The sequence below is a fragment of the Ornithorhynchus anatinus genome, chromosome 9 (assembly GCF_004115215.2).
Source record: "Ornithorhynchus anatinus isolate Pmale09 chromosome 9, mOrnAna1.pri.v4, whole genome shotgun sequence".
In the NCBI taxonomy this organism is placed as follows: Eukaryota; Metazoa; Chordata; class Mammalia; order Monotremata; family Ornithorhynchidae; genus Ornithorhynchus; species Ornithorhynchus anatinus.
In genome coordinates, this window is record NC_041736.1 from 34,040,076 (window position 1) to 34,067,663 (window position 27,588).

At 42.0% G+C, this 27,588-nt stretch overlaps 1 protein-coding gene across 1 annotated transcript in view; it reads right to left on the reverse strand.

Annotated features, from left to right (window-relative positions):
• Positions 1 to 27,588, reverse strand: part of ATAD2B (ATPase family AAA domain containing 2B) — a 122,395-nt gene that overhangs the window by 12,403 nt on the left and 82,404 nt on the right. The window contains exons 20-25 of the mRNA XM_039913002.1: positions 21,292 to 21,477; positions 17,559 to 17,694; positions 15,074 to 15,270; positions 12,044 to 12,203; positions 8,710 to 8,832; positions 4,099 to 4,236 (exon numbers count right to left, since the gene is read on the reverse strand). Coding sequence (XP_039768936.1) covers positions 4,099 to 4,236; positions 8,710 to 8,832; positions 12,044 to 12,203; positions 15,074 to 15,270; positions 17,559 to 17,694; positions 21,292 to 21,477 — 940 coding nt within the window. The remainder of the gene's footprint in view (positions 1 to 4,098; positions 4,237 to 8,709; positions 8,833 to 12,043; positions 12,204 to 15,073; positions 15,271 to 17,558; positions 17,695 to 21,291; positions 21,478 to 27,588) is intronic.

The window sequence follows — 27,588 nt, forward strand, 5'->3', positions numbered from 1 at the left end:
ACCATCATCTCTGTGGATTTAGTGGAGCCGCCCTGAAGTGCTGCAATCAATCAATGGCATTTATTGAGTGCTACTAAGCTCTCAGGAAAGTACAATGTGAGACTTAGGTAGACATACTGCCTGCCCATAACAAACTTACAGTTTAGAGCTGCAGATCCTAGGATAAAATTGTCTTGAGTGGGTTGCCCCTTTTGGCTTGGGGAGAGAGGAGAAGGTTTTAAAGAGCATAATTCCTCACTAGTGCTGGGTCCTCACCTTCAAATCATCCCCTCACATCCTTCCTCTTGCTCCCCTGGAGTAAGCCTGGAACCCTGGAACAATGTGAAGGCTGATTCCTCTCCGACTGAGGATTTCTGTTGCTCATATGGTAGGTGAGGCCCTCTGAAGTGAAGGGAGGCAGAGCGTCTATCTCCCTCACTACCCTACTTCAAGACTAGTTCTGCATGGATGTCTGTTATATTACCATCTGTCTCCCCCTCTAGAGTGCAAGCTTGTTGTAGGCAGGGAACGTGTCTAATTCCCCTGGACTGTGCTCTCCCAAGCACTTAGAACAGTGCTCTGCACATGGTAAGTGCTCAAAAAATACCACTGATCAATTGATGCATGCTATCAAGAAGGAAGGAAACTTTAAAACATACCTTTTTTTTTAAAAAAAAAAAAGAGTCACAAAAGGAAAAGCTTCGTGTTTCACTCGATAAAATTAAAGCAGCCCAACAAAAGAGTTATTAAATGTTGATAATTTTAGCCATCTGATTTACAAACTGCTTTCCTAAAGTCCACCCATTATATACCATGGCACTTCAATCATTGGCACACCTGACTGGGAAGCCGTGTGGCATAGTGGCTAGAGCCCAGGCCTGGGAGTCAGAAGGTCATGGGTTCTAATCCCAGCTCTGCCACTTGCCTGCTGTGTGACCTTGGGCAAGTCACTTCACTTCTCTTCTCTGGATCTCTGTGACCTCTTTTGTAAAATTTCTACCACCCACCCCGCACGCTCCGCTCCTCTGCCGCCCACCTCCTCACTATCCCTCGGTCTCGCCTATCCCGCCGTCGACTCCTGGGCCACATCCTCCCGTGGTCCTGGAACGCCTTGCCTCCTCACCTCCGCCAAACTGATTCTGTTCCCCTCTTCAAAACCCTACTTAAAACTCACCTCCTCCAAGAGGCCTTCCCAGACTGAGCTCCCTTCTCCCTCTACTCCCTCTACCACCCCCCCCCTTCGCCTCTCCGCAGCTAAACCCTCTTTTCCCCCTTTCCCTCTGCTCCTCCACCTCTCCCTTCCCACAGCACTGTACTCGTCCGCTCAACTGTATATATTTCCATTACCCTATTTATTTTGTTAATGAATTGTACACCGCCTTGATTCTATTTAGTCACCATTGTTTTTACGAGATGTTCTTCCCCTCGACTCTATTTATTGCCATTGTTCTCGTCTGTCCATCTCCCCCGATTAGACCGTAAGCCCGTCAAACGGCAGGGACTGTCTCTATCTGTTGCGGACTTGTTCATCCCAAGCGCTTAGTACAGTGCTCTGCACATAGTAAGCGCTCAATAAATACTATTGAATGAATGAATAAAATGGGGATTGAGACTGTGAGCCCCTGGTGGGTCAGGGACTGTGTCCAACCCAATGTGTCTGGATCCACCCCAGGGCTTAGTACAGTGCCTGGCAAATAGTAAACACTTAACAAATACCATTAACAAAACAAAACAAACAGACAGAGGCATTCATCAAGGTCAAGGGAGAGGTCTTCAACCCAAATCCAATATAATGCTTGTTTCTGAGTTGCAAACAGACACCAACACTGTTTCTTGAATCCTTTCATCCTTCCATTAACTCATTCAATAATATTTACTGAGCACTTACTGTATGCAGAGCACTGTACTAAGCACTTGGGAGAGTATACTCCAACAATAAACAGACATTTCCTGCCCACAAGGAGCTCCCAGTCTATAGCTGGAGACAGACATTAACAGAAAAATAAATAAAGGACAGATTTGGACATAGGTGCTGTCCTGGCTTCCTCCCTTATCCCTCTATGGGCCCATCAGGATGCTTCTTTATTATTCTCTACTAAAATCTTCTCTACTTCAGGTTCATGGGTCACATTTGAGAGTTCCTGAATTTTTTATTTTATTTTGAGGCTCACTCTCCACAGTGGTGAGTGCAGTCTGACCTCTTCCACTTACCTTAATGCAATTAAAAATGAGCATTCTAAAATTCCTGCTTAACTGCTTTGACTCTACCCTTTTTTTTGGTGATTTTCAAATGACCATTTTGAGGTCAACATTCCTCTACACCTTCAGCTGCAGCAGAAAACACTTCAGGTGCCAAGAAGAACCCTCGGATGTTTCTCTACCCAGTGGAAATGGTCTAAGTCTGTAATGCCCAAGGTAAGGATTAGAGGAAAGGCATCCCTTTCATTCCACCTCTGAAACTGGCTCGGTTTGGTTTCAGTGCTCAAGAAACAGTTTATTAGAGGCCAATGAGTCGTCTCCCAAACCACTCATCTTGGTGCTACTAGCAAAGAGAATGGCTGAATTTTCTGCTTGGAAAAGAGCCAGCAGAACCACACAATATTTAATGTATTGAGCTGCAGGCTGAGAGACATAAGCTTGAGGAAGGTATGAGTCACTGAGTCTCGATCTCCCAAGGGAAGGAACAGGAGGGTGTTCTTATGCCTTACTGTGGCTTTTAACATCAGCAGCTGACTTAACTGCGGTATCTGTTAAGTGCTTATTATGTGCCATGTGCTGTACTAAACGTTGGGGTAGATTCTAGGTATTCAGGCTGGACACAGTCGCTGCTCCAACTAAGGTTCACATTCTAAGTATGAAACAGAACAGGTATTAAATCCCCATTTTACAGATGAGGGAGCTGGAGCCCCAGAGAAGTGAAGTGACTTGCCCCAGACCACACTGCAGGCTAGCGGCAGAGCCGGGATTAGAATCCAGTCCTCTGACTCACAGGCCCGGGCTCTGTCTACTAGGCCACGTTGCTTCTCATTAATTTAATCATTACAAAAGTCAGAAGAACAGAAAACTATTGAGTTTGCTGGCTCTCTGTCTTGTGTGGACCATGAATTATTAACTTCCTATTAATAACTTTATTCCCCTCTTCAGTTTTCATCCTCCCTAACTCTTTTAAGCCACTTTGTTCCTAACTTCAGTGATGAGATATGGGCACATTTATCATCTCTCGCTCCCTGTTAAGGACATTTTCATCACACCTATGCAAGAAAAATTGAGGCCAAACATCATAGAATCAATTTATACAGTGCTACTGAGTCTATTATCAAAAAATCAAGAATTTAGAAGACTAACTTCCCCTAGGGAGGCCATCTGGATGTAATATTTAAGCAATTTAATGTAAAAAGGAAAATTAGCAAGACTCCTACTCCACCTACTGGAAAGAGAAAATATGCTTTGTACTTCTGTAGTAGAGGACTTTGGTGAAAGCTACAAAGACAAAGTATCTGTACCCAACAGTTAAGTTGCTTTAATTGGATTTAAAAAATTGCTTAAAAGGTCAACTACAACTAAGAGGCCTTCGAGAATTTCAACTTGGTTTTACAGCTTACTGAAAAAAAGATATTATCTTCTATACCAAGGCACTGTTTCATCATCAACTTTTCTCTTTTAATTTTTAGAAAAATTAAAAGTTTAATCTGACTTTTAAAAGTGTAAAATTCTGTAGGCATTTTACTACTTTTTCTTTTTTCACATTTTTTGGTCTAAAATGGTACTCGAAGAATGGCACTGAGTAGATCTGCAAACTGGGCAATAGTGCTTCACATCTCCGAAAATAGATGTGGGGGGTGGTGGGGAACATCCCCTCATTTTGGAAGGGCTCCCCATTCCCTGCTGCAAACAGGACATGCATAAAAACAGTCCAACCAGAACAAGACAAAATCTGAAAATTATTCTATCAAAACACATTTTAGAGACAGGCAGTGAAAATTAATTCCATCCTCTCCTTTCCCCTTTCCTGATCAATACAGAAAGTGAACAGTGTTGAAACAGAAGCACTCCAGGTGTATAATTCCCAATATGCCAATGTGACACACAGCTGCTCCTACTTCTGTATGACATACTCACATGCACATTTATTTGCAGAATTGTGCCAAATATCCATTGAATTTCCTTGTTTGTTTCGAAATGTCTCTTCAACTCTAGTTTCTGCCTTCCGAGCTGAGGAACCATGAGGATTTATTTGCTCTGCTGTTGCTGATAAGCCTGCAGAGAGAAGATAAGTGACACCTATTTAAATATTCCATCTTACGTAAACCAATCAATTTTTAGAAAGAGAGCGTGAAATGAAGTATTGCATTAAAAAATTAAAACTCTGGCAGCTCCCAATTCTGATTTATTTTTGTTTTAGATGGCAAAACAATTTTGACACAGTCGTAAAAGGAAATGGTCAAAAATGGTCTAGTCTACCTACACTGATCTGTATTTCTAATATAGACTAATTGAGTGCTTAAAGGAAGGTGCTGCACTGAATGGCATGGCCCATACTTGTTTTGACCTCAAAAACAAGATCGAAGAGTACTTTCTGGGTAAAATACAATTGTTGAACTGCTAGTTCTCTGCACATGATCAGGCAACTTGTGGAAAACAGCCTATATGCAGCTGCAGTGATGTGTGCTATCAATCAATGGTATTTACTGAACATTGACTTTGTGCAGTGCACCCTCTCACTCCCTTCTACTCTGAAATTTGGGGAAATCCCTCTGATTCACAAATCTAACTCTCTTGTCCTGATCCCTCCCCTACTATCCTATTCCACATCACCTTTTGCCTCCATGACATCTCCATGTGGATGGCCCACTGGCATCTTAAACTCAACAAGTCTGAGAAGCAGGGAGGCCTAGTAGAAAGGGCACGAGCCTGGGAGTTAGAGGAACTGGGTTCTAAACCCTGCTCTGCCAACTGCTTGCTGGGTGACCTTGAGGAAGTCACTTAACTTCTCTATGCCTCAGTTTCCTCAACGGTAATGGGGATTAAGACCTGTTCTCCCTCATACTTAGACTGTGAGACCCATGTGGGACAGGGACCGTCCTAATTAACTTGTACCTACCTCAGCATTTAGAACAGTGGTTGACACACAGTGAGTCCTTAACAAATACCTTAAAAAAATTCCCCAACTGAACTTCTCATTTCTCCTCATCCTTTCCTCAACTTCCCATCTCCATTGACACCACCATCTTCCCTATGACTGAGCCCTTCTTGCCATGGTATCAGCCTTGACTCCTCAACGTCATCCTGCTCTTGTGGCTAAAACCTGTCCATTTCTCCGCAAAGACATTTTTACAATCCACCCCTTCTTCACTCATACAGCTACAATTCTGTTCCAGTACTTGTCACATCCCATTGAAGGTATCACCCTTCTCATTAGTCTTCCTTACCTTGGTTCAGTCTACTTAATACCACACTACCGCCCAGATCATCCTTCTACCTCGGCATACATCTCTTCTCTGTTCAAAATCCTCCAGTGGCTGCATTTCCTCCTGCATCAAGCAGGGGTTCCTTAAACAACTCCAGTGGTTGCCTATCGACCTCCGCTCCAAACAAAAACTCCTCACTCTAGGCTTCAAGGCTCTCCATCACCTTGCCCCTTCCTACCTCTCCTCCCTTCTCTCTTTCTACCGCCCACCCCGCACGCTCCGCTCCTCCGCCGCCCACCTCCTCACCATCCCTCGGTCTCGCCTATCCCGCCGTCGACCCCTGGGTCACGTCCTCCTACGGTCCCGGAACGCCCTCCCTCCTCACCTCCGCCAAACTGATTCTCTTTCCCTCTTCAAAACCCTACTTAAAAATCACCTCCTCCAAGAGGCGTTCCCAGACTGAGCTCCTCTTCCCCCTCTACTCCCTCTGCCATCCCCCCTTTACCTCTCCGCAGCTAAAGCCTCATTTTCCCCTTTTCCCTCTGCTCCTCCACCTCTCCCTTCCCATCCCCACAGCACTGTACTCGTCCGCTCAACTGTATATATTTTCGTTACCCTATTTATTTTGTTAATGAATTGTACATCGCCTCGATTCTATTTAGTTGCCATTGTTTTTACGAGATGTTCTTCCCCTTGACGCTGTTTATTGCCATCGTTCTTGTCTGTCCGTCTCCCCCGATTAGACTGTAAGCCCGTCAAACGGCAGGGACTGTCTCTATCTGTTGCCGACTTGTTCATCCCAAGCGCTTAGTACAGTGCTCTGCACATAGTAAGCGCTCAATAAATACTATTGAATGAATGAATGAATATCATTGGCTTGAAGGCCCTCCCCCAGTTCTTGCTAAACTTACTTTCTGGCCTTGCTCACATCTAACTCCCCGGCTCGTTCTCTTCACTTTTCCCGAGGTCACTTCCTTGCTTCAATCCCCTGCTCCCACTGTCCTCGGAGCCTGCAACGTCCTTCCCTCCCATACCCACCAGACATCAGCACTCTCCATCTTCAAGGACCTCTAAAATCCCCCACCTCTCCAACAAGTCTGCCCTATCAGCACTCCAATTATCAATCATCCCCCTCTTCTTGCGTTTTTGTTCATCCTCTAAGCTTGTGTATATATGAATATTCTATACTTCTCTGTCTGTATCTCCAAAACAGGAGCTCCACAAGGGTGGAAAGCATACCTTGCACTTCTTATGTACCTCCCAAGGGCTTTTTATAGTGAACTGCTCTCCACGGAAGTGCAGTACATAACCACTATTAATTTTGTGTTCAAGCTAATTTTAAATAAGTAGCAAAAGGAATAATAAAACACAAAATTCTCCAATCCTAAAGGCCTGTCCACTTATTTAGAAAGGTGAATGCCCAAACAGTTAAAAGCACCCTGTTGCTGCATTTGTTTCTATTGCATTGTTATTACTCCTAGCATGGGTTGTATAAAATCACAGCTTCCACTTCTTCTCTTCTAACTACCTTCTCGACCTCTAAAATCCAATTTCTGCCGCTTCCCTCCGCCAATACCGCTCTCTGCAAAGTTCCTGATTTTGCCATTCTTACAAATCTAACGGCTGTATTCCTTGCTAATCCTCCAAGACCTCCAGACTGCCTTCAACACCACGGATCACTCCCATCTCCTGAAAACGAGTGACCTTGTGTTTCCTGACACAGTTCTCTCCCAATTTTCCTCTTACTTCGCCGGCCAGTCATTTTCAATCCCTTTGGCTGCTTGTTGCTTGGTCTCCCAGGAACTAACTGTGGGTTAGGGTCACTCAAGACTCTGGTTTGGGTCTCCTCCTTAACAGATCTCACTCCCCAGGGGAGCAGATTCACTCCCAGGTGACTGAAGTTGTAGTGGCAGGATTTGAAACCCCCACTTGGTAAGGTGCACTGTACTGAGTACCTGGGAAGTTAAGTTTTCTTCTCTGGTGACTTCAAAATCTGTCATGCTGGCCTCAACCTCTCCTTTTCTGAAATCTCACCTCCTTCTGCCTCCAAGACATCTCTACATGAGCCACCACCTCAAACCCAAAGTAAACTCCCATCATCTAACTTTCCCCATCCTAGTTGCCACCTCCATCCTCCCTACATCTCAAACTGATGACTGTGGAATTATCCTTGACTCCTCCCTCTCTCACACCCTATTTTCAGTCTTTTTGGGAACCTGTGGGTTCTTCCTCCCCAGCATTTTCAGGATTCTCCACTTCCTCACCCCCAAATGGATATCATGGTAATCCAGGTAACTGTAATATCTCAATTTGACTAGTGCATCAACTACCTCGGTTCTAGATCTCCTTGCATCCAGACTCTTCCCTCTCTAGCCCACACTTCCCTTTGCTGCCCAAATCTTTTTCCTAAAACACTGTTCTGCACATTCTCCCTACTGCTCTAAACCCTCCAAGAGTTGCACATTCTTCTCAATATTAAGTGAAAAGGCCAACCATTGGCATCAAGACACTCCATTACATTTCTCCTTCTGACCTGCCCACTCTGTCCTTCCACTGTGTTCTTCACTCTTTTCAAGCTAACCTGCTCACTGTACCTCACTCTCACCTTCCCCCGCTTACTTTTCACCCCCATCCTTCTCCTACCTGGAACTCCCACCTACCATCAAATCCGACAGACCACAGCTTGTCCCATCTTCAAGCAGCAGGAGGATTTTTTTTTTTAACGGTATTTGTTAAGTGCTCACTATGTGTCAAACACTGTTCTAAGCACTGGGGTAGGTACAAGTTAATTAGGTCAGAAAAAGTCCCTGCCCCTCAGGGGGCTCACGGTCTATTTGGGATTTCCCAATTAATTTCCGAACTCCCCACCTAATATTCCCCAAATGCCACTTCAGTCCTTTCATGCCATATAAACGCATAAGTACTCTCAACTCTCTATAGCACTCATAGACTTATGTTCATTTACTCGATTACTTTTATTCTGTCTGTTATTTAAGTGTCTTTCTCCCCTGATACACAGTAAGCTCTTTGAGGGGAGGGATCAAATACACTAATTTGGTTGTAATCTCCCAAGGGCCCACTACATTGCTCTGCTCAGAGAAGATGCTAGTTATCTCTCCTATTCATATTTTGACAGTTAACATTAATAAGTACCACCAGAACTTCCTGAATTCACAAAGCATACGTAGCAGAGAAATAGGGCAATCATAGCCTTTATCCCAGAGTATATTATGTTCACCCATTCTCAGGATTTATATGAAACTTAGCAACAAGATGATCTTGTCCCAGAGTTAATACACATTCAAACTTTTAACTAACTTACCTCTTTTTCTTCTAGCTTCCTTGATTTCTTCACACATTTTATTAAATTCTGGATCCAACTCAGCAGCAATTATGGCATGTGCAGTGTCCTTCAGAGTACAAGCCCTGTGTCTAATTATTTTATCTGTTAAACAAGTTCATGCAATTATTACATTTTCAATTTCAGTAATGTGAACAATGAAAGCATTTCTAGTTGGAACTAAGAGAAAGCCAAATAAAAGGGAAACAAAGTAATGTCATAAGCCAATTTTCTAGTAAAAATTTGGATAATTTTAAAGGAAGCTGCTAAAAGTGCTTCATCTAAGTGGAAAAATCCTTCAAATATTGTGTGTCTTTGGGGCCTAGAGGCACTTCACAAATTTCCAACACTTGGTTGCTATGCTGTGGTTTAGGAAATGGGATTTGAACAGGTCTTCTGCATATTTTCAAGAGAAAAAACATCAAATATCCCAGTTCTTAATTGGCGTTCTCCATGACTCTAAACTATCAATCAGTGATATTTACTGAGCTCTTACAGTGCACAGAACACTGTACGAGACAAGTTTTCATGGTACAGGCAAGGATTGATAAACTATCTGAACAGAAAATCATTTCTGCTCCAAACTCAAGTTCAGTGAGGTAGAAACTGTGTATCTAGGAGAAATGCCCAGCACTTTTCTACAAGAACCCTTCATTTTTACCCTATAACAACTGAATCAAGATACTTTTAAAATATCAACCAGGTCCATAAGCAGGCAAATTAAATCACACTGTTTTCCTTCTGGTTCAGCTGAGAAAGACAGTCTTTGCATTGTGAATTTTTAAAAAATCCACTCCATGTCTTCAAGAGCTTAGAACAGTGCTTGACACATAGTAAACACTTAACAAATACCATAATTATTACTATTATGAAAGGAAAAGAGGAAAATGAGATTTTCAGAGAGTTTGGGACCTAATTTCCTATATTTCCCTTCTATTTTGGAGTTAAGATGTAAACTACTCTAATTCAGAATTCAACAACTAAAAGTTGTTGAGGTTCTTAATGCCCCGATATGGTTCATTCTAACCTCCCCAATGGTTTTACTGCTGTTTTCACTTCTGCATCTCCAAAGACTTTAGGCAGGCCCTGCCATCTGACGACTCCTGGGATACTGGGTCCCAGTTTCCCTACACTGGAAGAGGAGTCCAACCTCATAAGAAGCCTTCGGTTCCCCGGTTTAGCTAGCTGATGAAGATAATGGCATGTGTCACTCACTGTTCGAATCGCTGGGCACAGCGATCAGGTTGGACACAGTCCCTGTCCCACGTGCGGCTCCCAGTTCTAAGCCCCACTTTCCAGATGAGGGAACTGAGATGTGAAGTGACTTGCCCAAGGTCTCACACAGCAGACAAGTGGTAGAGCTGGGGTTAAAACCCAGGTCTTTCTGACTCCCAGGCCTGTGCTCTACTCAAAAGACCACATTGCTTCTCCACTTCCAGTTTTCTTTGGAACTGATGTTCCACACCAAAAATGTACCATCTGCTTAGACTCTTATTAGCTATTTCAGATTTTCCTTTTCTCACTCCTTAGTAATGATAGTAGTGATTAAGCCCTCTTTTCCCCAGCTTGCTCTCCCTTCTGCTGCATATATGCACTTGGATATGTGACCTTTGGATATTTGATATTCACCCCATCCCCAACCCCACAGCACATACATATATTTAAATTATATATCATAAATGACTAATTTACTCATATTAGTGCCATCTCCCCTTCCAGACTCTAAGCTCATTTTGGGCAGGGAATGTTGTCTGCTAATTCTGATATAGCGTATGCTCCCAAGCACTAAGCACAGTGCTCTATAAATATTACTAATTGACTGACTGATCTACCCCTGAATGGCAAGGGACTGGTAAACATCTTCGACTGGATTTCCAGGGACAAAAATGTGAGAAGCCATGTAATCTTTCTTCACTGCAATATTCCTGAAACATCATTCCCTCGGAGAAGGGTTAAAAGGGGTTAATAATTTTCAACCTCCTCCCACCGCAGGCCTAAAACCACTGCTGCTGGGGCTATTCTTCTCTTGAAGATTGTCTTCAAATAGCTAAGAATTTTCTCTCCAATCAGTCATTCTCATCTGAGAGCAGTGCAAAGTGGAAAGGAGGGAATGTGGAGTAAAGTGGAAGAGTTTATTTTTTTTTCCCAAAGAAAGACAAAGAAAGAGAGAGACGCAGAGAGAAACAGCAGGAAAGAAAGGAAAAAAAACACAGAAAAAGACAAAGACACAGAAAGACAAAGAAAGACACAGAAATACACAGACAGAAGCAGTGTGCTTAGGAGAAGGAGTACAGGCCTGGGAATCAGAAGGACCTGGGTCCTAATCCTGGCTCCACCACTTGCTTGATGTGTGACCTTGGGCAAGTCGCTTCATTTCTACCAGCCTCAATTACCTCATCTTGAAATTGGGGATTAAGACTGTGAGTCCCATGTGGGCCATGGACTGGGTCCAGCCTAATTATCTAGTATCTACCCCAGCGTTTACAACAATGCGGCACACATAGTAAGTGCTTAACATATACCATTAAAAAGAAAGAGAGAGAGAGAGAGAGAGAGAAAGAGAGAGAGAGAAGGAGGGAGGGATGGAGGGTGCACCATCCCAGGTTTAGGGACACAGTTTTTCTTTACATATTAGAAAAGGGTGAGTTGCCTATGCTGGGCCTGTTACCCAATGAAATAATACACTGTGACCTACAAGACCTCAAACAGAATCCCTAAATTTGTAGCAGAGCGGTTTAGTTGATGTTCTAAGTGATGTTCTAAGTAAAATGGGGGTGTCCAATATCAGCTCCTGCTAAAGGAGGTAGCAGTAATTCTAATTAGGGCTGTGTTGGCAACAGACCCACAGCATGACAGTAGTTGTGACAGAGCAGTGCTTGAAGAGAAAGGACAGTGACCTCTAGAATAGACAGCATTTCTCATAGTTTAAAGCCTCTGAACATCAGTCTGTGCAGCTAAGCCGGAACGACTGGTGTTTCTTCTTTTCAGTGTGAATGCAAACTATTTCCATGTGCTCCCCAATTACTGTCTCCAAACAAGTCATTTTAAAATGAAAGAAGTGGGAAACAGTATCCATGCGGCAAAATTCACCTCTAATAATGATGATGGTATTTGTTAAGCGCTTAATATGTGTCGAGCACTGTTCTAAGTGCTGAGTGTAACTGAATCTACTGCCAGGGCCTGTTTAGTATATTTCTGATAATCATAAGCAGACGCTGGCATCAATCACACATGCATTCTCTACTCCACCAAACACAGTTATTCCTAAATTTACAATACTATCTTTTATTGACTTCAGTGAAGTCAAACAACTTACCTCCGGGATCTTTATCCGGATTGTACTCTAATGCATTGCTGCAGATGAGATCGATGTCATTTAGAAAATCCTTGGCAGTTAAATAATTATGTTTATCAATTTTAGTTATTACCGTTGATAGATCCATTGGCTCTTTGATAACTTCAAGATAATCTGAAACCTATAACAACAGTGTTCTGAAGTGAAACAGGGAATTTATAGTACAAATTTAATCTATTCTTTCACATATTCACCCAATGCCCCCAACGACAAATATTCAGAGACTCAAAAGTCAATATCAAAATATCAATGAGGATTGAAAAGGTGATTAAAGAAAACTGTGGCCCAGGTCTGTTCATTTTACATAATCTCTTAGCATCCCCAGGAAGATTAGCTTCCTAGGATTGCTTCTAAATCAGTTATAAAATGTACAGTTTGAGATTTGAACAAGAAGTTTACGGTCACCTGCACACACAAAAAAATCTTTTAAAGTTACTGTTGTGCAATGTTCAATTATCTTAAAATATTTTCTGCAAAGTAAAAAGGAAATTCAGACTTCCTGTTCAATCTGCTGTAACTCCTACTAATTATGCTTAAACCTTTTAAAATCAATTTCTTGCTTTCACTGTAAAAAGATAAGTATCAATATTGATTACACACAAAGATTATCTGCTCCTTGGGAAACGGAATGCCATATAAAGCTATATACCTGAGCAAGTTTTGGGATAAAATATAAAGCTGTCCCAAATGGGGAAATTGGTTGAAATGGTCTCAGCACACCTAATCTTTACCACCACAAGGGGGCTCTTTGCAGGGTAAAATCAATATAAAAGTAAACTCGCAATTGCATTAATACTAGTTGTACAGAGATTAACTGCAACTCCAGAGCAAAACAGCGATGTTATCATATTGCTGCCTTGCTGTGCGGCTCCCACAATCTACACAGGAGCCTGGAAAAACTGAAATGGATTTTCCCAGCAGCCCAACTACAGAACAGGACTGCTTTTTCCGGCCATCTGAAAGGGTGGAGAAAACTAAGCCACCGAGGTTACCACGCAGTTTTACTGAGTGGGAACGCACTAACGAAGTAGAGATGACACAGTGATAATACACAATGTCATTATCTGGAATTACAGTGGCAGCCCAAGGCCCCATGATGCCGAATATATCATTTTACTATTTATTGCTAATTTGTTTTATATGCGAATCATCTTTGGGCTTCAAGGGTGGTTTTCTCTCTCCAGATACATAAATAAATGAAAGGGAACATAAATTCTGATGTGAGCTTTGAACAATCTACAAGCATCATATTAAAATGTTTCCTAAGGAGCAGAGTGCTGATCTTCAGCAAAATCCTGGCCTGTGTGAATTTTACATTTGGTACCACCAGGGCTTTGTTGGTTTTGTGTGTGTGTTTTAATGATATTTGTTAAGCACTTACTATGTGCCAGGCACTGGTATTAAGCACTGGGACAGATACAGTACTGGACCCAATCTTAATCCCATTTTACGATGAGGAAACTGAGGCACATAGAAGTGAAGTGATTTGCCCAAGGTCACACAGCAGGCAAGTGATGGAGTCAGCATTAGAACACAGATCGTCTGACTCCCGGGCTCATGCTCCTTCCACTAGACCACACTGCTTCTTGTGGCTTAACCCCAGCCACTCGGTGAGTACCTCCCCTTTCCCCTTTTTTTGAAGTAAGCCCTTCCCCAGGAGAGTTACATGGGAGATGGAGGAGGGCTACAGAAGATTCTGCCCTTACTACAGTCAAGCCTGTTTGGTTTGTCTTTAATAGTATTTCTTGGGTGCTTACTATGTGCCAGGGGTAGACTGGAGCTAATGAGGTTCGGCCCAGTCCGTATCCCACTTGGGGCTTACAATCTAATCCCCATTTTACAGACGAGGTAACTGGGGCAGAGAGAATTGAAGGGATTTGCCCAAGGTCACAGAAGACAAGTGGCGGAGCCAGGATGAGAATCTGACTCAACTGACTCAATTTCATGACTCAAATGAAGCCAAAGGAAGCAGTAAGCTGCACCAGTACACAGATAGGGCCTATGCTTGTGGGAAAGAGGGGTATTCCGAGGATGGGGGCACCAAATACAAAATTCACATTGATTTTGCCATTCCTTAATCGTGTGGGCAGTCCTAAAGCCATGCCTCATATCACCCACCCCAAAGGCCATCCCTGTAAAGGAATCATTTTCATTAATGAGAACAATTTCATACCCGAGTGTACATACACTTTGCAACAGACTATAATGAACATTAAATGTTCAAAATGATTTCAGAGTAAAAATTAAAACTCAAATGAAAAATACCAAAGTTGTTCAAACATGGAGTCTGAACTATAATAAGCAGCGGGCTTGTGGCAATTGGTACTGGCCGGTCCATACGGGTTAAATCATCCCAGGATAAGAACTTGTCTCCCACACACAAAATGTCCAAATGGAAAATTCTGTTTTTTACTACCAACACTGGCCATGCTGTCCCCAACACAAAGAACAGTATACACGCAACAGACATTAAATTTTCCATTGGGAATCAGGACATATTGACTTGAGGGCAAAGTCACCGTGACCTAGAATGTCTCTGACATAATCCAAACTGCGTCTCTCAGGCTCCAAGCCATTTCAGAATGCACTAGACCGTGAGAAAAAGGTTGCATCCATGGTTATCTTTGATGATTCCCACTCCCAAGGATAAACTAATGGATAACTGTAAGACTCCCACTGAGTAGATAAGTTTCGTCGTTATCCACATCCTATCTGGGGCTCCTACAAGATTTATCCTGGAACAAAAAAATCTAGTATGGACAAGTAACCAAAGCCCATCAATGCCTCTCCTTAAATTGGAAAGGAAAGGATACCCAATAATTGACGTCCAATTTCACCAAAATGCCGCAAATAGATTACTGCATGGGTGAACGTATTTCATTTGGGGTATTCCTTCGCCCATGCTTTTTATTCCTTTCCCAGAAAACTGATTAATAATTTGCTCCTTTTAGCCAGTTCAACTTCAGTGTTTGCACACTACTGAAACAAGACCTCTTCAATATCCACCGGTTTGCTGAAGATGTTAAAGCGCTTGTCTGTGGCCAGCCTCTTGGTAACGTCCCTGAGAAACAACCGCAGCTCCCTCAGAGTGTTCTCCTCCTGGTCCTCCATTCGGTGCTTTTCCGACTCTGACAACTGGCGAGGTGGAGAAGGCAGGGCTAGAGGAAGTACTTCCCTGGCATAAAGGGCTGGAAACAACAAAATAGTTCAAGCACTGGAAGATCAAAGCCTTATCCAAAAGGGAGAAACAGATGATCCCCTTCACTAGAAAATATTGATCCACATCTATGCTTCTTTGCTTTTACCTTCAGTGAATTGCAGTACTCAAAGCTGCTTCAATTAGTGGTATTTACTGAGAGCTTATTGTGTGCAGAGCACTGCATTAAAAGCTTGGGAGAGTACAATATAACAGAGTTTGTAGACACAATCTCTGTCCATAACATCATTACGGTTTGGAAGGGGAGGCAGACATTAGTATAAATAAATACATTACAGTTATGTCCATATCTGCTGTGGGGTTGAGGGAGGGGTGGGGAAAAAAGGGATCAAATCCAAGTGCTTCTGATGGAAGGAGCACAATACCTATTACCATAAGCTGGGTAATGGAATATGCTTATTCAACAGAAGGACAAATCTTCAATTCTCAGAGGCACTGAAACAGATCATGTCTTTTAATTCCATTTATACTCTCCGAAGCACTTAGTATATTGAGTGCTTTGCACACAGTGTTCAATAAATAGGCTTGATCGGTAGACTAAGTGTCTACTTACGAATTTTACTATTTTCTATTTTACTACTAATGATTTACAAAACATGTACATGGCACTTGGTAATAGCCTACATTAGCCAGTGAAGAAGAGCAAAAGGAATAAGCTAATAAAGATGACGATAATACTTAAGCGCTTACTATGTGCCAAGCATTGTTCTAAGTGCTGGGATAGGTACAAGCTAATCAGGTTGGACACAGTCCCTGTTCCACATGAGACTCACAGTCTTAATCCCCATTTTACAGATGAGGTAACTGAGCTACAGAGAAGCAAGCCGACTTACCCAAAGTCACACAGCAGATATGTGGCAGAGCCTGGGCTCAGGGCTGTGGCTCTAACCACTAAGCCACACCACTTCTCAGTATAACGAGACCTCAACGTTCAGTAAGTTCCATCTCACAAACTAACCTACGAAAATACAGCTTGTCCCATGCTGCTTTTGAGCGAGGGCCTACAGGAATCTGTCCTAGGTCACCCTCTACAAATCATCGGGGAATTATACACTCCATCAGTAAACACTGATCTGGGAGACAGCCATCAAGAAGTCCTGAGTTCTCTCTTCGGAACAGTAGCAGGGAAGAAGTGCAGCAGAGACAGCTGTGTTGCCTCTTCCCTTCCCCTTTCTTGTGGGTCTTACCCTTCTGCCTTGAAATTTAGGCCAGATTTCCCTCCTCCTCTTCCAAAGCCCAGCTAGAACAGGCTTGTCAAAAGAAGGAAGAGTGGCATGGGAAGGTCACTTCTATGGGTTCCGGAGAGGCGATGATCAATCGTTGAATCAATCAGTGGTATTTATTGAGCACTTACTGATTGCAGACCACTGAAATAAGCACTTGGGAGAGTGCAACAGAATTGGTAGACATGTTCCTTGCCCACGATAGGTAGGGAACATGAGAGCTCCATAGTGGCAGCTTGCTTCAGCCTGGCAGAAGCTGGAAGATGATACTTAACTCCCTGGAAACAGTCAAGCCTAGAAACTCAGGCAAGTCACATCTCTGTGCCCCAGTTTCCTCATGAGGCAAATAGGAATCAAGACCAGTTCCACTCTCCTATTTAGATTGTGAGCCTCACTGTGGGACAGCGACTGTTTCCAACCTGATTAATTTGTATCTACTCTCGCTTTTAATACTGTGCTTGGCACACAGTAAGGGATTAAGAAATACCACAATTATTATTATCGTTCTTATCTTACAGTGCATTGCTACTAAATTATCCAGTGTGATACTGGAACTTAGTGAAAACACGGAACTATTATAAAGTTTTGCAATCAATTATCAATCAGCCCATGGCATTGACCAATCAACAGTTACTATGTGCAAGGCACTTCGTATTAAGCACTGGGGAAAAAGGATTGGAGTTAGTAGACACCATTCCTAACCTCTAGAAGCTTACAACCTAATGGGGATATACTGTTACTAGTGAGCCATTTCACCCCGAGCTCTAATTCTCAATTTTCTGAGGGTCCTTTCAGAACTGACCTTCTGCTTCATCATTTCTATTAAGGGTTGCATCTCACTATAAAGATTTTCCTGCATTAAATCACTAACCAAAAGGAAATGAGAAGCTATCTTCCCATCAGTGTAAGGATGGCAAAGTGATTTTACTTCAACTCAAGCAGCAATCTGTTCAACTCTCCCTCCAGAGGGTGTGGGCCCCCCTTCATAATTTGAAAAAAAAAAGTTCACATCATCGTGGATTCGCTTTTCACTTACCGGTTTGTTTCCGTCTTGGTGGGGGCATGGATGCCTGATTGAGAATCAATTCTTGGAAAAACCTCAATCTATCTTCTTCAACAGGTCGCTGAATATACAGAACTTCCTCATATTGGATTCTAAAGATACATTTAACCTACAGGAAGAGAGTTGTGGAAAAACATTTTTACATTAGCTTGTGTGTTTCTCAATCTATAGCCTGCTGACATATCATCATCAATTTCTGATAGACAGTCAAAGTTATAGGATGACAGGTTATAAATATTATAAGCAGTAAATCATACACCCTCAGCACCTAGAGACAATAATGAAGTAAGAGCTTTGTAAACTGGAATCTTCTGGAATGGGAAGAACTGGTTAGTCACAGGTGCTGCCCATTTAAGGGTACAGACGGGGCCTTTGCATCATGGCACAGTACAGTCAGTAGCCCCAGGAAGGTCTACAAAAGGTAGACCCGAATCATTTCTTAGAAAAATTTTCAGGCCATGTTTCCCCACTCTTCAAGAACCTCCAGTGATTGCCCATTCACCTATGCATCAAAGAGAAACTCCTCACCACTGGCTTCAAATCACTCAATCACCTTCCCCCCTCCTACCTCACCTCACTGCTCTCCTACTACAACCCAGCCCGCACACTTCGCTCCACTAATGCTCACCTTCTCACTGTACCTCGATTCCGTCTATCTCGCCGCTGACCTCTTGACCACATCCTGCCACTGGCCTGGAACGCCCTCCTTCCTCATAACCTACAATTACTCTCCCCTTCTTCAAAGCCTTACTGAAGGCACATCTCCAAAAGGCCTTCCCTAAGTCCTCCCTTCCTCTTCCCCCACTCCCTTCTGTGTCACCTCGACTTGCTCCCTTTATACATCCCCCTCTTCCAGCCCCATAGCACTTATGTACATCTCAATAACTTATTTATATTAATGTCTGTCTGCCCTGCTAGACTGTGAGCTCGTTGTTATACTGTATTCTCTCAAGCGCTCATACAGTGCTCTGCACACGGTAAGCCCTCAATAAATACGACTGATTGACTGCACGGGTGGAAGAGGACTGCATGCTCATCATATAAAATAAGCCACCTAGGCCTTATGGGGGTTTGGAACAACTACCCAGCAGGCTGAATTGAAATTACTCTGTAAAGAGAGACAGTCCACTGAAGACTGACTCTGTTTACCTCCGAACAGGAATTCATACCCTGCTCTGAAACTGTAGTTCACCAAGAGGCCTGTTTACTAGACCTATTAACAAAAGAGTAAAATCTGCTAGGACTCATGGAAAACTGTATGCCCATGGAACAGACATTAGCAGGGACAAGGTACTTCCTGACTGATGGGGATCTGAAAGATTTTGCTAATCAGACTGGCAGGGAGTGTATGTGTTTACTGGAGGTACCTCAGTTATTCACATAACAAGAAACACTTCATTCATTAAGTGATCATGTTCACCCTTTCAGAGTGTAGGAAAAAGGAAGAAAAGTTCTATGCAGTAAATGTCTTTCTGGGGAGCAGATGCCAACTGTGGGAATAAGATATTGAGTTAGTAACAGAATAACTGGACAGAAAGAAGTCAAGCCCTCGTTGGACTAAATTGAATTACATTTGACTATGCCACAAAGTACATTTTCCTCAGAGTGCTATTCATTCTAAAAACTTTCAGCACTCTCTCCTTGGAACTGAATATGTACACTTGGGCCCTTTCGAGATTTTACTGAACTAAACAACAGATCCAGGAATTAAGGGGTGGAGTGTCAGGTAAACAGGCCTAAAGCAGCGCATCCTCCAAAGCTGCTGTCCCCGGGAGAGAAAAAGAGCGGGGCCCTGTGGAACAGCAGTGAACAAGATCATTACAATTACTTGCTGAGGAGGGAACTAGGGTTGCCACCAGATGGAAATCTTACCACACCCCAGTTAGCACTCTTCACTGGGCCATGACAAAAGTGAAGAGGTATTAAATGAAGTACAGTTTCCCACAGAAAAAAGTACACTTCTGCAATCCCACTATCCACCAAACTGACTACAATTCATTTAAAAACAAAGTTAAAAAGGACAACGTAGTTCCATGGTCAGAGAGCAAGGTAAACATGGGTAGCCAAATCAAAACTTTGAATTAGATGTTTTTAGGTAAACAGAGGCACACTCCTGGTACTGATGACCACCATGCATAGACGGCAGATACGTCGTGAGCTGGTTGCTGATGTTTCCCGGGATCCATAAACCTCACACAACGTTAGGTCTGCAGGGCAGATGGTTTGGTCTCCACCCGCTTCTTTCACTTGCCCTGCCTCCCCAGTGTATTTCCCAATCAGTAACTGGCAGGCTGAATTCTCTGCTCCAGCTGGGGTTTAGAAGGGAGGTAGCACAGATGGGTCAGAGAGGAAATGGGTGGAGATTTCCTTTCTGCTGTGTAATTCTCTGCCGCCCTGGCCCTAAGTGAGAGAAACCTGCTCAGCCGTTCCTCCCTTCACTGACCACGGCCTTACTGTTTGGCCTCAATTCTGTGCTCCTTTTGGAGAGACACAAGAGCAGCAGCTTGGTGGGAGTTGCTGTCCCTTACCACTGCTTCAAATGCCTCTATTACATTTTAAGCCAATCCCATGTTGTGATTCAATTCCTCAGGTGTCCTCTGGGCCCAAGCTAGAAGTGTCTAAGACATGCCAAGGTTTTATGAGGTTGCCTCAGTTCTGAGCAGCTCTATCGAAGCTAATCACCCCCTAGGGAATGGCTTGAAATACCCTATTAAGTTTTTATTATCCTGAGAATTGATACCAGATCTCCCAACTGAACCATTCTCATGGTCCACTGAGTGAAACATGAATTTGGTGAGTTTCAAAATATCAAATCCTAAATTTTTTTTTATTAAACATTTGGTCAGCTGCCAAAATTTAGCTTTATACAAATGTGGATTCAATACTCTTCCCCCTTCCATTTAAGATTGTGAGCCTCATGTGGGACAGGGACTGTGTCCAACCTTGCATCTTCCCTCGTGTGTATTAGAGTGCTTGGCACATAGCAAGTGCTTAACAAATACCCAGAATAATTACTTCTATTCATTCTATGTGAAATACAGAAGAACAAATTATAAAACTCTATGAAAAATTAAGTCCAATCTACTATTACTATTACTACAAATCTGGAGAATATAAAGATGCTACCAACCTAAAACTGAGCAATGGGTCATACTTAAGTAACTTTACACATACGATCGTGCCTTTCCTTCCTCAAAGTATCCCATTAATCCATCCAATTTGGAATACAAAACATTGTCCAGGCATTTGCATGTAAAGAAAACTCATATTTGGATCCTTTTTCCCCATAATATGTCTAAGCCACAAAAAGTATCACAAGTAATCTGTAGAATTAAGCATGTGTTATTATCCCAGGACCTAGAGGAATGGAAGTTCTCCCTAAAAAAATTTAGAAAGCAGGCCTAAAATCCTTATTTTTGGTTGGGGCTTTGTGAAAATCCACACTTTCAATTTTGGGGTATTCTTTGCTTATGGATACAGAGGGTGACTGTAGAAGGTGGGAAAGATTACATATGGCTGACATCAGTAAGTGGGGGTGGAGTAAATACAGTTTTTGAAGGGGGGAATAGAATTTGAGGAACTAATGATGTGGGAGAGAGAGAGAGGTGAGAGAGAAGAGAGGGGAAAGAGAGGGGAGAGAGAGAGGGGAGAGAGAGGGAGAATAAAAAACAAACCCAATTGGGCCTGCCTGCAAAAGTCTTCTTACCTCCTCAGGCAGCTCACTGTACATGGTTTCAGAGGTAGACAGTAAAAATATAGGTGAGAATGATGGTATATCTTGCAGCAGTGTCAAAAATGTAGCTCTCACAGTTTCACTGACAGCTTCCCACCAATCGCCAATATGAGGCATGTAAACAATACTAGGAACTGATCTTCGAGCTTCACGAAATATCTGATTAAGAAAAAAAGCTGGCATTAAAACTCAAATTCATACATCATAAATGCAACAAGTGACGTGATATGATCAACCGATTGCCTGTGTTACCCCTAAACGATGGTTTAGCATTGCCCAATATGTTTTTAAATGCTTTCAAGATAAAACAAACTCAGCGCATTTCCTTCAATGAAACAGGCAAATGTGTGTGTTTCAACTTTATATTTCTCCGATACATCAGAGCATCCGGAAATGCTGCAAGCATTGTCACATACTACCGTCTGTATACTGATTACAAAAGAGACTCTTAGAAAAGTAAAAGCTGTCTACATGCTGCTACAGGGTTAAATTTGATTTTCAACAAAGCAAGGAGGGTGGTGCCTTTTCCATACCTCTGCTCAGCTCTTTGAACAAGAATGGGCCCTCAAACCCCCTTTTTAATAATAAAACCAAGATGCAAGAACTTTGAGGGCAAAACCTAGTCTAGTGTTTAAATTAACAGGCCAAAAATCAATAGTTCAGCATTCCAGTTCCAGAGTTCACTTTGTTTCGGTTGCCATAAAAAAATAGGAATGGGAAACCCCTTTAACCTACTGTCTGGAGAGTACTGTGAAGAGTACTTTTAACCTGCTCCAAAATCAGGGCGGAGATTATTATTTCAAATTTCAAAGATGGTATAATTTGGTGGCAATTATTTTTAATTTGGGAAAAATTTGGTTTCATCTTTGAGGCATTAAACCTTTTTTTACAGAAAAAAAAATCCTAAGAGACCCAGGGAAGGAGATGGGACCAGTGTCTTTTGTCTGAGGAGAGGGCAATGAGAAATTGCCAGAAAGGCCGGGATACTTCTGGAAGGTGTCGTAGGGGCTTTTGCAGTTAGGGGTTTCCCATGAGCAAGAGGCTTAAGAAATAAGGGAAAGCAAAAGCCTTGGCACTTTCAATGGCCCTAGTATACCCCTTCCCTTCTCCCTCCTTCCCTCCCTTGCTTGCTCTGTTTTACGGAGGGAGGGCACTTAGGGAAAGAGAAGGGGATCAGAAGAGGAGGGAGTGGGTTGCATTGGGAGGGAAGTAGAGAAGGGGAAGGTGTGTCAAAAAAGCAGTGCACAATAGAAATAGCAAAACTAGAGCAGAGCAACAGCTGCTCTGGGGTGAGAGAGTTTGGGGTCTGAGTTGTGGGGGGTCTAGGCATAAATTTTAAAAAGATAACGGGAGAGAAACTGGGGTAAAAAAAAATTGCTTAACCCCTGAAATTCCACACCCTCTTAAGGATCTAGGGCCTGGAAGGAAGATCATAAGCTAGCCACAATTCTTTTCTCAATGTGCCAAACAAAGCAAGCAAATGATATTCAGGTTAGTTCTTTGCAGGCTACCATGCAGCAATGAAACCTTCAAAATAATATTATCATTGTTCCAACAACTCTTAATACATCCATCTAGTAACTCTCAAACTCTAGTATGAAGTTAAGCAATTTTCATTAGCAGTGGAAATGCATTGCTTTGTCAAATGGGGTCAGTGTCTCCAAACCAAGGTGAAAACCTGCAGAGACTTCAATGAAACTACGGGATGTACACACAATTCCCCTCACTAAATGCTAAATATAACATTCATTAAATTAGAACACTGAACTTCTTTCTACTGACCAAACAAGTGGATGTTCTCCCAGTGAATTTAATCAACATTTCCATTTCCTCTTGTGAAATGGAGCTTCTACATATCACGTGTTTAATCTGCACCAAAATCATTTCACCGACTGCTGTGACATCCCAAAGTCCCCTAGATCTTTTCTTTTTCAGAACTAGGAAGAAATTTATGAAACTTCAATAACAGATGTGTGATAAAAAGGTTTTCTTTCTTCCCTTCCCATATTTGCATATCCACCAATCCAGAACAGTTGTGAAATACAACTTCTTCAGGACTCAAAATCCCTTTTAATCCCCCATTCATTTCATTTGTTTATCATCACGTTTAAAGGTCATTTATTCCAAGGGAAAATTAGACAGAAACACTGATAAGGAGAACCACAGAGGGTGCTAGGTAAGAATAGATTTCAATAATGCCATCACCCTCAACAAAATTAATTACACCAGTCACAAACCTCAGTTTACCTCAACCTAGATTCTCTCCACCATGAGCTTTGGAGGAAGTATCCCATTTGAATAGAAACAAGAGATGGGGTACAAAGGTAGGGAGAGGGGAAAATAAGTGTAAAATGTAGAGCACTTTCTAAATCTTGCCAATTGATTCAGCCACATCAACCACTAAATGCTCCTGAGTCTAAAGCCAAGTAAGAGAGCGAATACAAAATGAATACCCTCTGCCTCTCACTTCTATTCCTTTTTGGTTAGGATTTCCTGGGAACATGTGCTTCTGGGTAAATACTAAGTGCATCTGATTGTTGATATATGGTTGTATTATCTGTCTTCTAATGAAAGAGTTGGTTTTATTTCCAGTAGAAATTACCAAACAATTACCAAGGGGAATGAGTGCATACATGAAAACAAAATAACTGGAAAGGAAAAAAAGAAAAAAAAAAAAGATTTACACTTCTAACTGGTTAAGAGAAACTGGGATTTGTGGCGTGGGGATGAGAGAAGTGAATGAGGGGACTCAGACTTCCTAAAACCCTTAGCTCCAACGGCATCATTTTATAAACAGAATAAGCAAAAAAGGGATACATTTGGGGGGGAAATCTTTACGGTGAAACAAGGGGGTTCCGCTACAACATATCTACTTACATCTAAATGGTAAACTCCTTGAGGCCAGGGATCATGTCTTCTAACTTTATTGTGCTTTTCAAACACTTCAAATGCTCCAAAAATATGAATTTAAAGGCTGAATTCAGCCTGTCCACCTTTAACTAGAATGCCTTCTGATGTAAAAGGCTGCAGCTTTGTGGTATAAAAAGCAAGGAGAATGAAATAATTGGGGGAAAAAATTTGCCACTCTCACCAAAAATTGAAAAGGAATCTGTAACCTTAGCAACTTTTGAGCAGTCTATATCTTCCAAACTTGTGGAACTGAACAAGTTCCATGAAGTCAATTAAAAAATTTCAGGCTGGGGCAAGACAGACTAGATTTAGTGAAGAGGTAGCTGTCTTAGGGGAACAAGTGATGCCATTTGATTAACTGGAAGAATACTCACCTATAGGGTGTCTTGGATTGGTGGATGTGCAAGGTGTAGTAGAAAACAGAAAAACTGTTATAGAGAAAAAAGACAGTAGGCCGAATTACTGAACTAAACGTTTCAAACACCTCTGACATGACCAGCACTCTTGCACAAAAATCATGAGCAAACAACAATATAAGGAGTTGTTCATCTCATTTCAAATTTAAACAATTTACTCCATTCCCTTCTGGCCTCAGTCTTGCCCCAGACCTCACATCTGTTCAGATAAGGTAAGAAAAAGTTACCGCTAATTGAAAAGACCAGGGATTATTTCCTTATAGCTTGAAGGAGAGGAGGGGGAAAAATTAGGCCAGTAGAGCCAGAAGTATCCATACACACTGAAATTTTAGATTTAGAAAACAAGAGTCCTATTCATATCAAAAGTTCAACTTTTAAGTGTCAGTCTTTCAGCCACTGAAGACTGAAGATATTCAGCATAGCTGTTTGCATTCCCCAAGAAAAGCTCAAGTAGAACTGAATGAAAACTATAACCCCATGTTAAGACCACTCTACAGGATATCATAATTCCACAGTACAGAACTAAGGACAGATTGCGTTTTTAAGCAATGTAAATGTAAAGCTCCAAGCTATTACTCATTTGAGTCACCTGACCACTACACTACATACAAGTGGGGTTTTTTTTACTACTATTGCAAAGGCCAAGGCATTAGGAGGAAAACAAGGCAGTCCCCAGGACATTTATAATATGTATGAAATGAGATGCCTTTTAAAAGGGTCATTTTCTACTTTAAGAAAAAAAATTCATGGATGCCCTCAAAACAATCATTTTAAAGCCTTGACTAATGTTGGCCCCATGGCTTGTTTTTTAAAAAACACTTGATTTCATTATTTCTCATTTACTTTTTGTGTTCACGTTGCAAAGAAGTTCTATTAAATTTCTGGCATTTGCAGGCAGACTCGTTTACAGATTCTGATGCAAACAGACCAAAGTAGATGCACTGTGGTTTGCAATACCACAGGGTGACTATTTTTCAATCAGCACAGAAGAAACACAAGCATTCCATTAAAGGAAACATCAAGCATTTCCTTTCTTTGTAGGTTATGATCTCTACACTCCTAAAAGGGCTTTTAAATTACACAAGTTTCCAACTGTGATACTGCGGTGCTCAAACTTGTCTTCAACACACACACACGAAACTTCTCCAAGAATAGGAAAGAAGATTAAATAGAACTGCACCACCATGAGGTTTTTAATGAACGTATGCAAAAAATATATTAGGCATACGTACTAATTGACACTGTTAAAGCACAAATTAGATCATCAATTTGTAAATTTAATTTATGTCTCCAGAAAATATGACCAAATTCCAAAAGTGCATTTAAGAGTAATTAAAATACTGTATGGCACAGAGTACCTGTATCTCCTGGTCCTGAAAATACAAACTAAAGGTGGTGGCTTTCATTATGTGGTCGGGATTAGAATGCTACTGAGGAATTAGAGAAATCCTACTGCAACTGGGAATATTCTTTCCACAAGACATATAAGAAAACAAATTTCCACAAGGTATTTATGATATTGCTAGTCTGTAGGCGTCTAGTAGGCAGGCAACACATCAACCAGCTCTGTTGTACTGTACTCTCCCAAGCACTGAGTACAGTGGTCTGCACTCAGCAAGTGCTTAATAAATACTTTTGATTGATTGTCATGTCTAGATGCAAATAAAGACCCAAGAGTTGATGTAAGCATACACCAAGAAATGATTCTGTGCCCACGTATGACTTGAATCCAAGTGAGAGTACAGGCATGGAGGTTTTCCATAATGCCAAGTTCTTCAAGACAATTCCTATACTATATATGATAGAGCTGACTTTATTATTATTATTGTTATTAATAATCATGCTATTTGTTAATGCTTACTATGTGTCAGACACTGTTCTAAGCGCTGGGGTAGATACAAGATAGTCGGGTTGGACATATTCCCTGCCCCACATGGGACTCACAGTCTTAATCTCCATTTTACAGATGAGAGAACTGAGGTCCAGGGAAGTTAAGTAACTTGCTCAAAGACACACAATAGACAAGTGGCGGGGCCAGGATTAGAACCCATGACTTTCTGACTTGCAGGCCGGGCTCTATCCACTATGCCATGCTGCCTCCCGTACCAAATCACGCTCATTCTCAGTCCTTACCGAAACATGATTATTCAATTGAACACAATTATTTATTGGGATTACTCTGTCCATATATATTTTTGATCTGTCTTCCCCTACTGGAGCATAAGCTTCTAGGGGGCAGAGAATGTGTCACTTGCTTTTCTTCCTCAGCGCTTTTAGATTGTCAGCCTCCCAAGGGACAGGGACCAAGTCTAATTCTCCCCTGTGTGGAGTTTAACTCCCATCTAGTTGGTCTTTCCTAACACTTAATACAGAGCTCTGCACAAAATGCTTAAGCATTACCCCTGGGCTACTACTATTACTTAATACTGTGCACTGCATCCAGTGGGTGTTCGGTACATACTATTATTACTATTTCCACCACCATAACTATAGTGCTTGTAAAAAGCTGGCACTTCTGGGGACTTTATTTCATCCACGTAATACAAAAAGCAAGGACTCCGATCTCTAGAGTCGGGGAGAAGCAGCATGGTGTAGCAGATAGCGGACGGGCCTGGGAGTCAGAAGGTCATGGGTTCTAATCCCGGCTCCTCCACTTGCCTGCTGGGTGACCTTCAGCAAGTCTTACTTCTCTGTGCCTCAGTTACCTCATCTATAAAATGGGGATTTGAGACTGTGAGCCCCATGTGGGACAGTGACTGTGTCCAATCTGATTTGCTTGTATCCACTCAGCATTTTGTACAGTGCCTGGCATATCATATTGTAAGCACTTATATATCATTATTATAAAGAAGCTTCATGAAGATGAACAATTGGGCTTGAATCAGTAACTGCCACACTCAGAATTTGCTGGATCTCTGAATTAATGGGAAGCAATGGGGTCAAG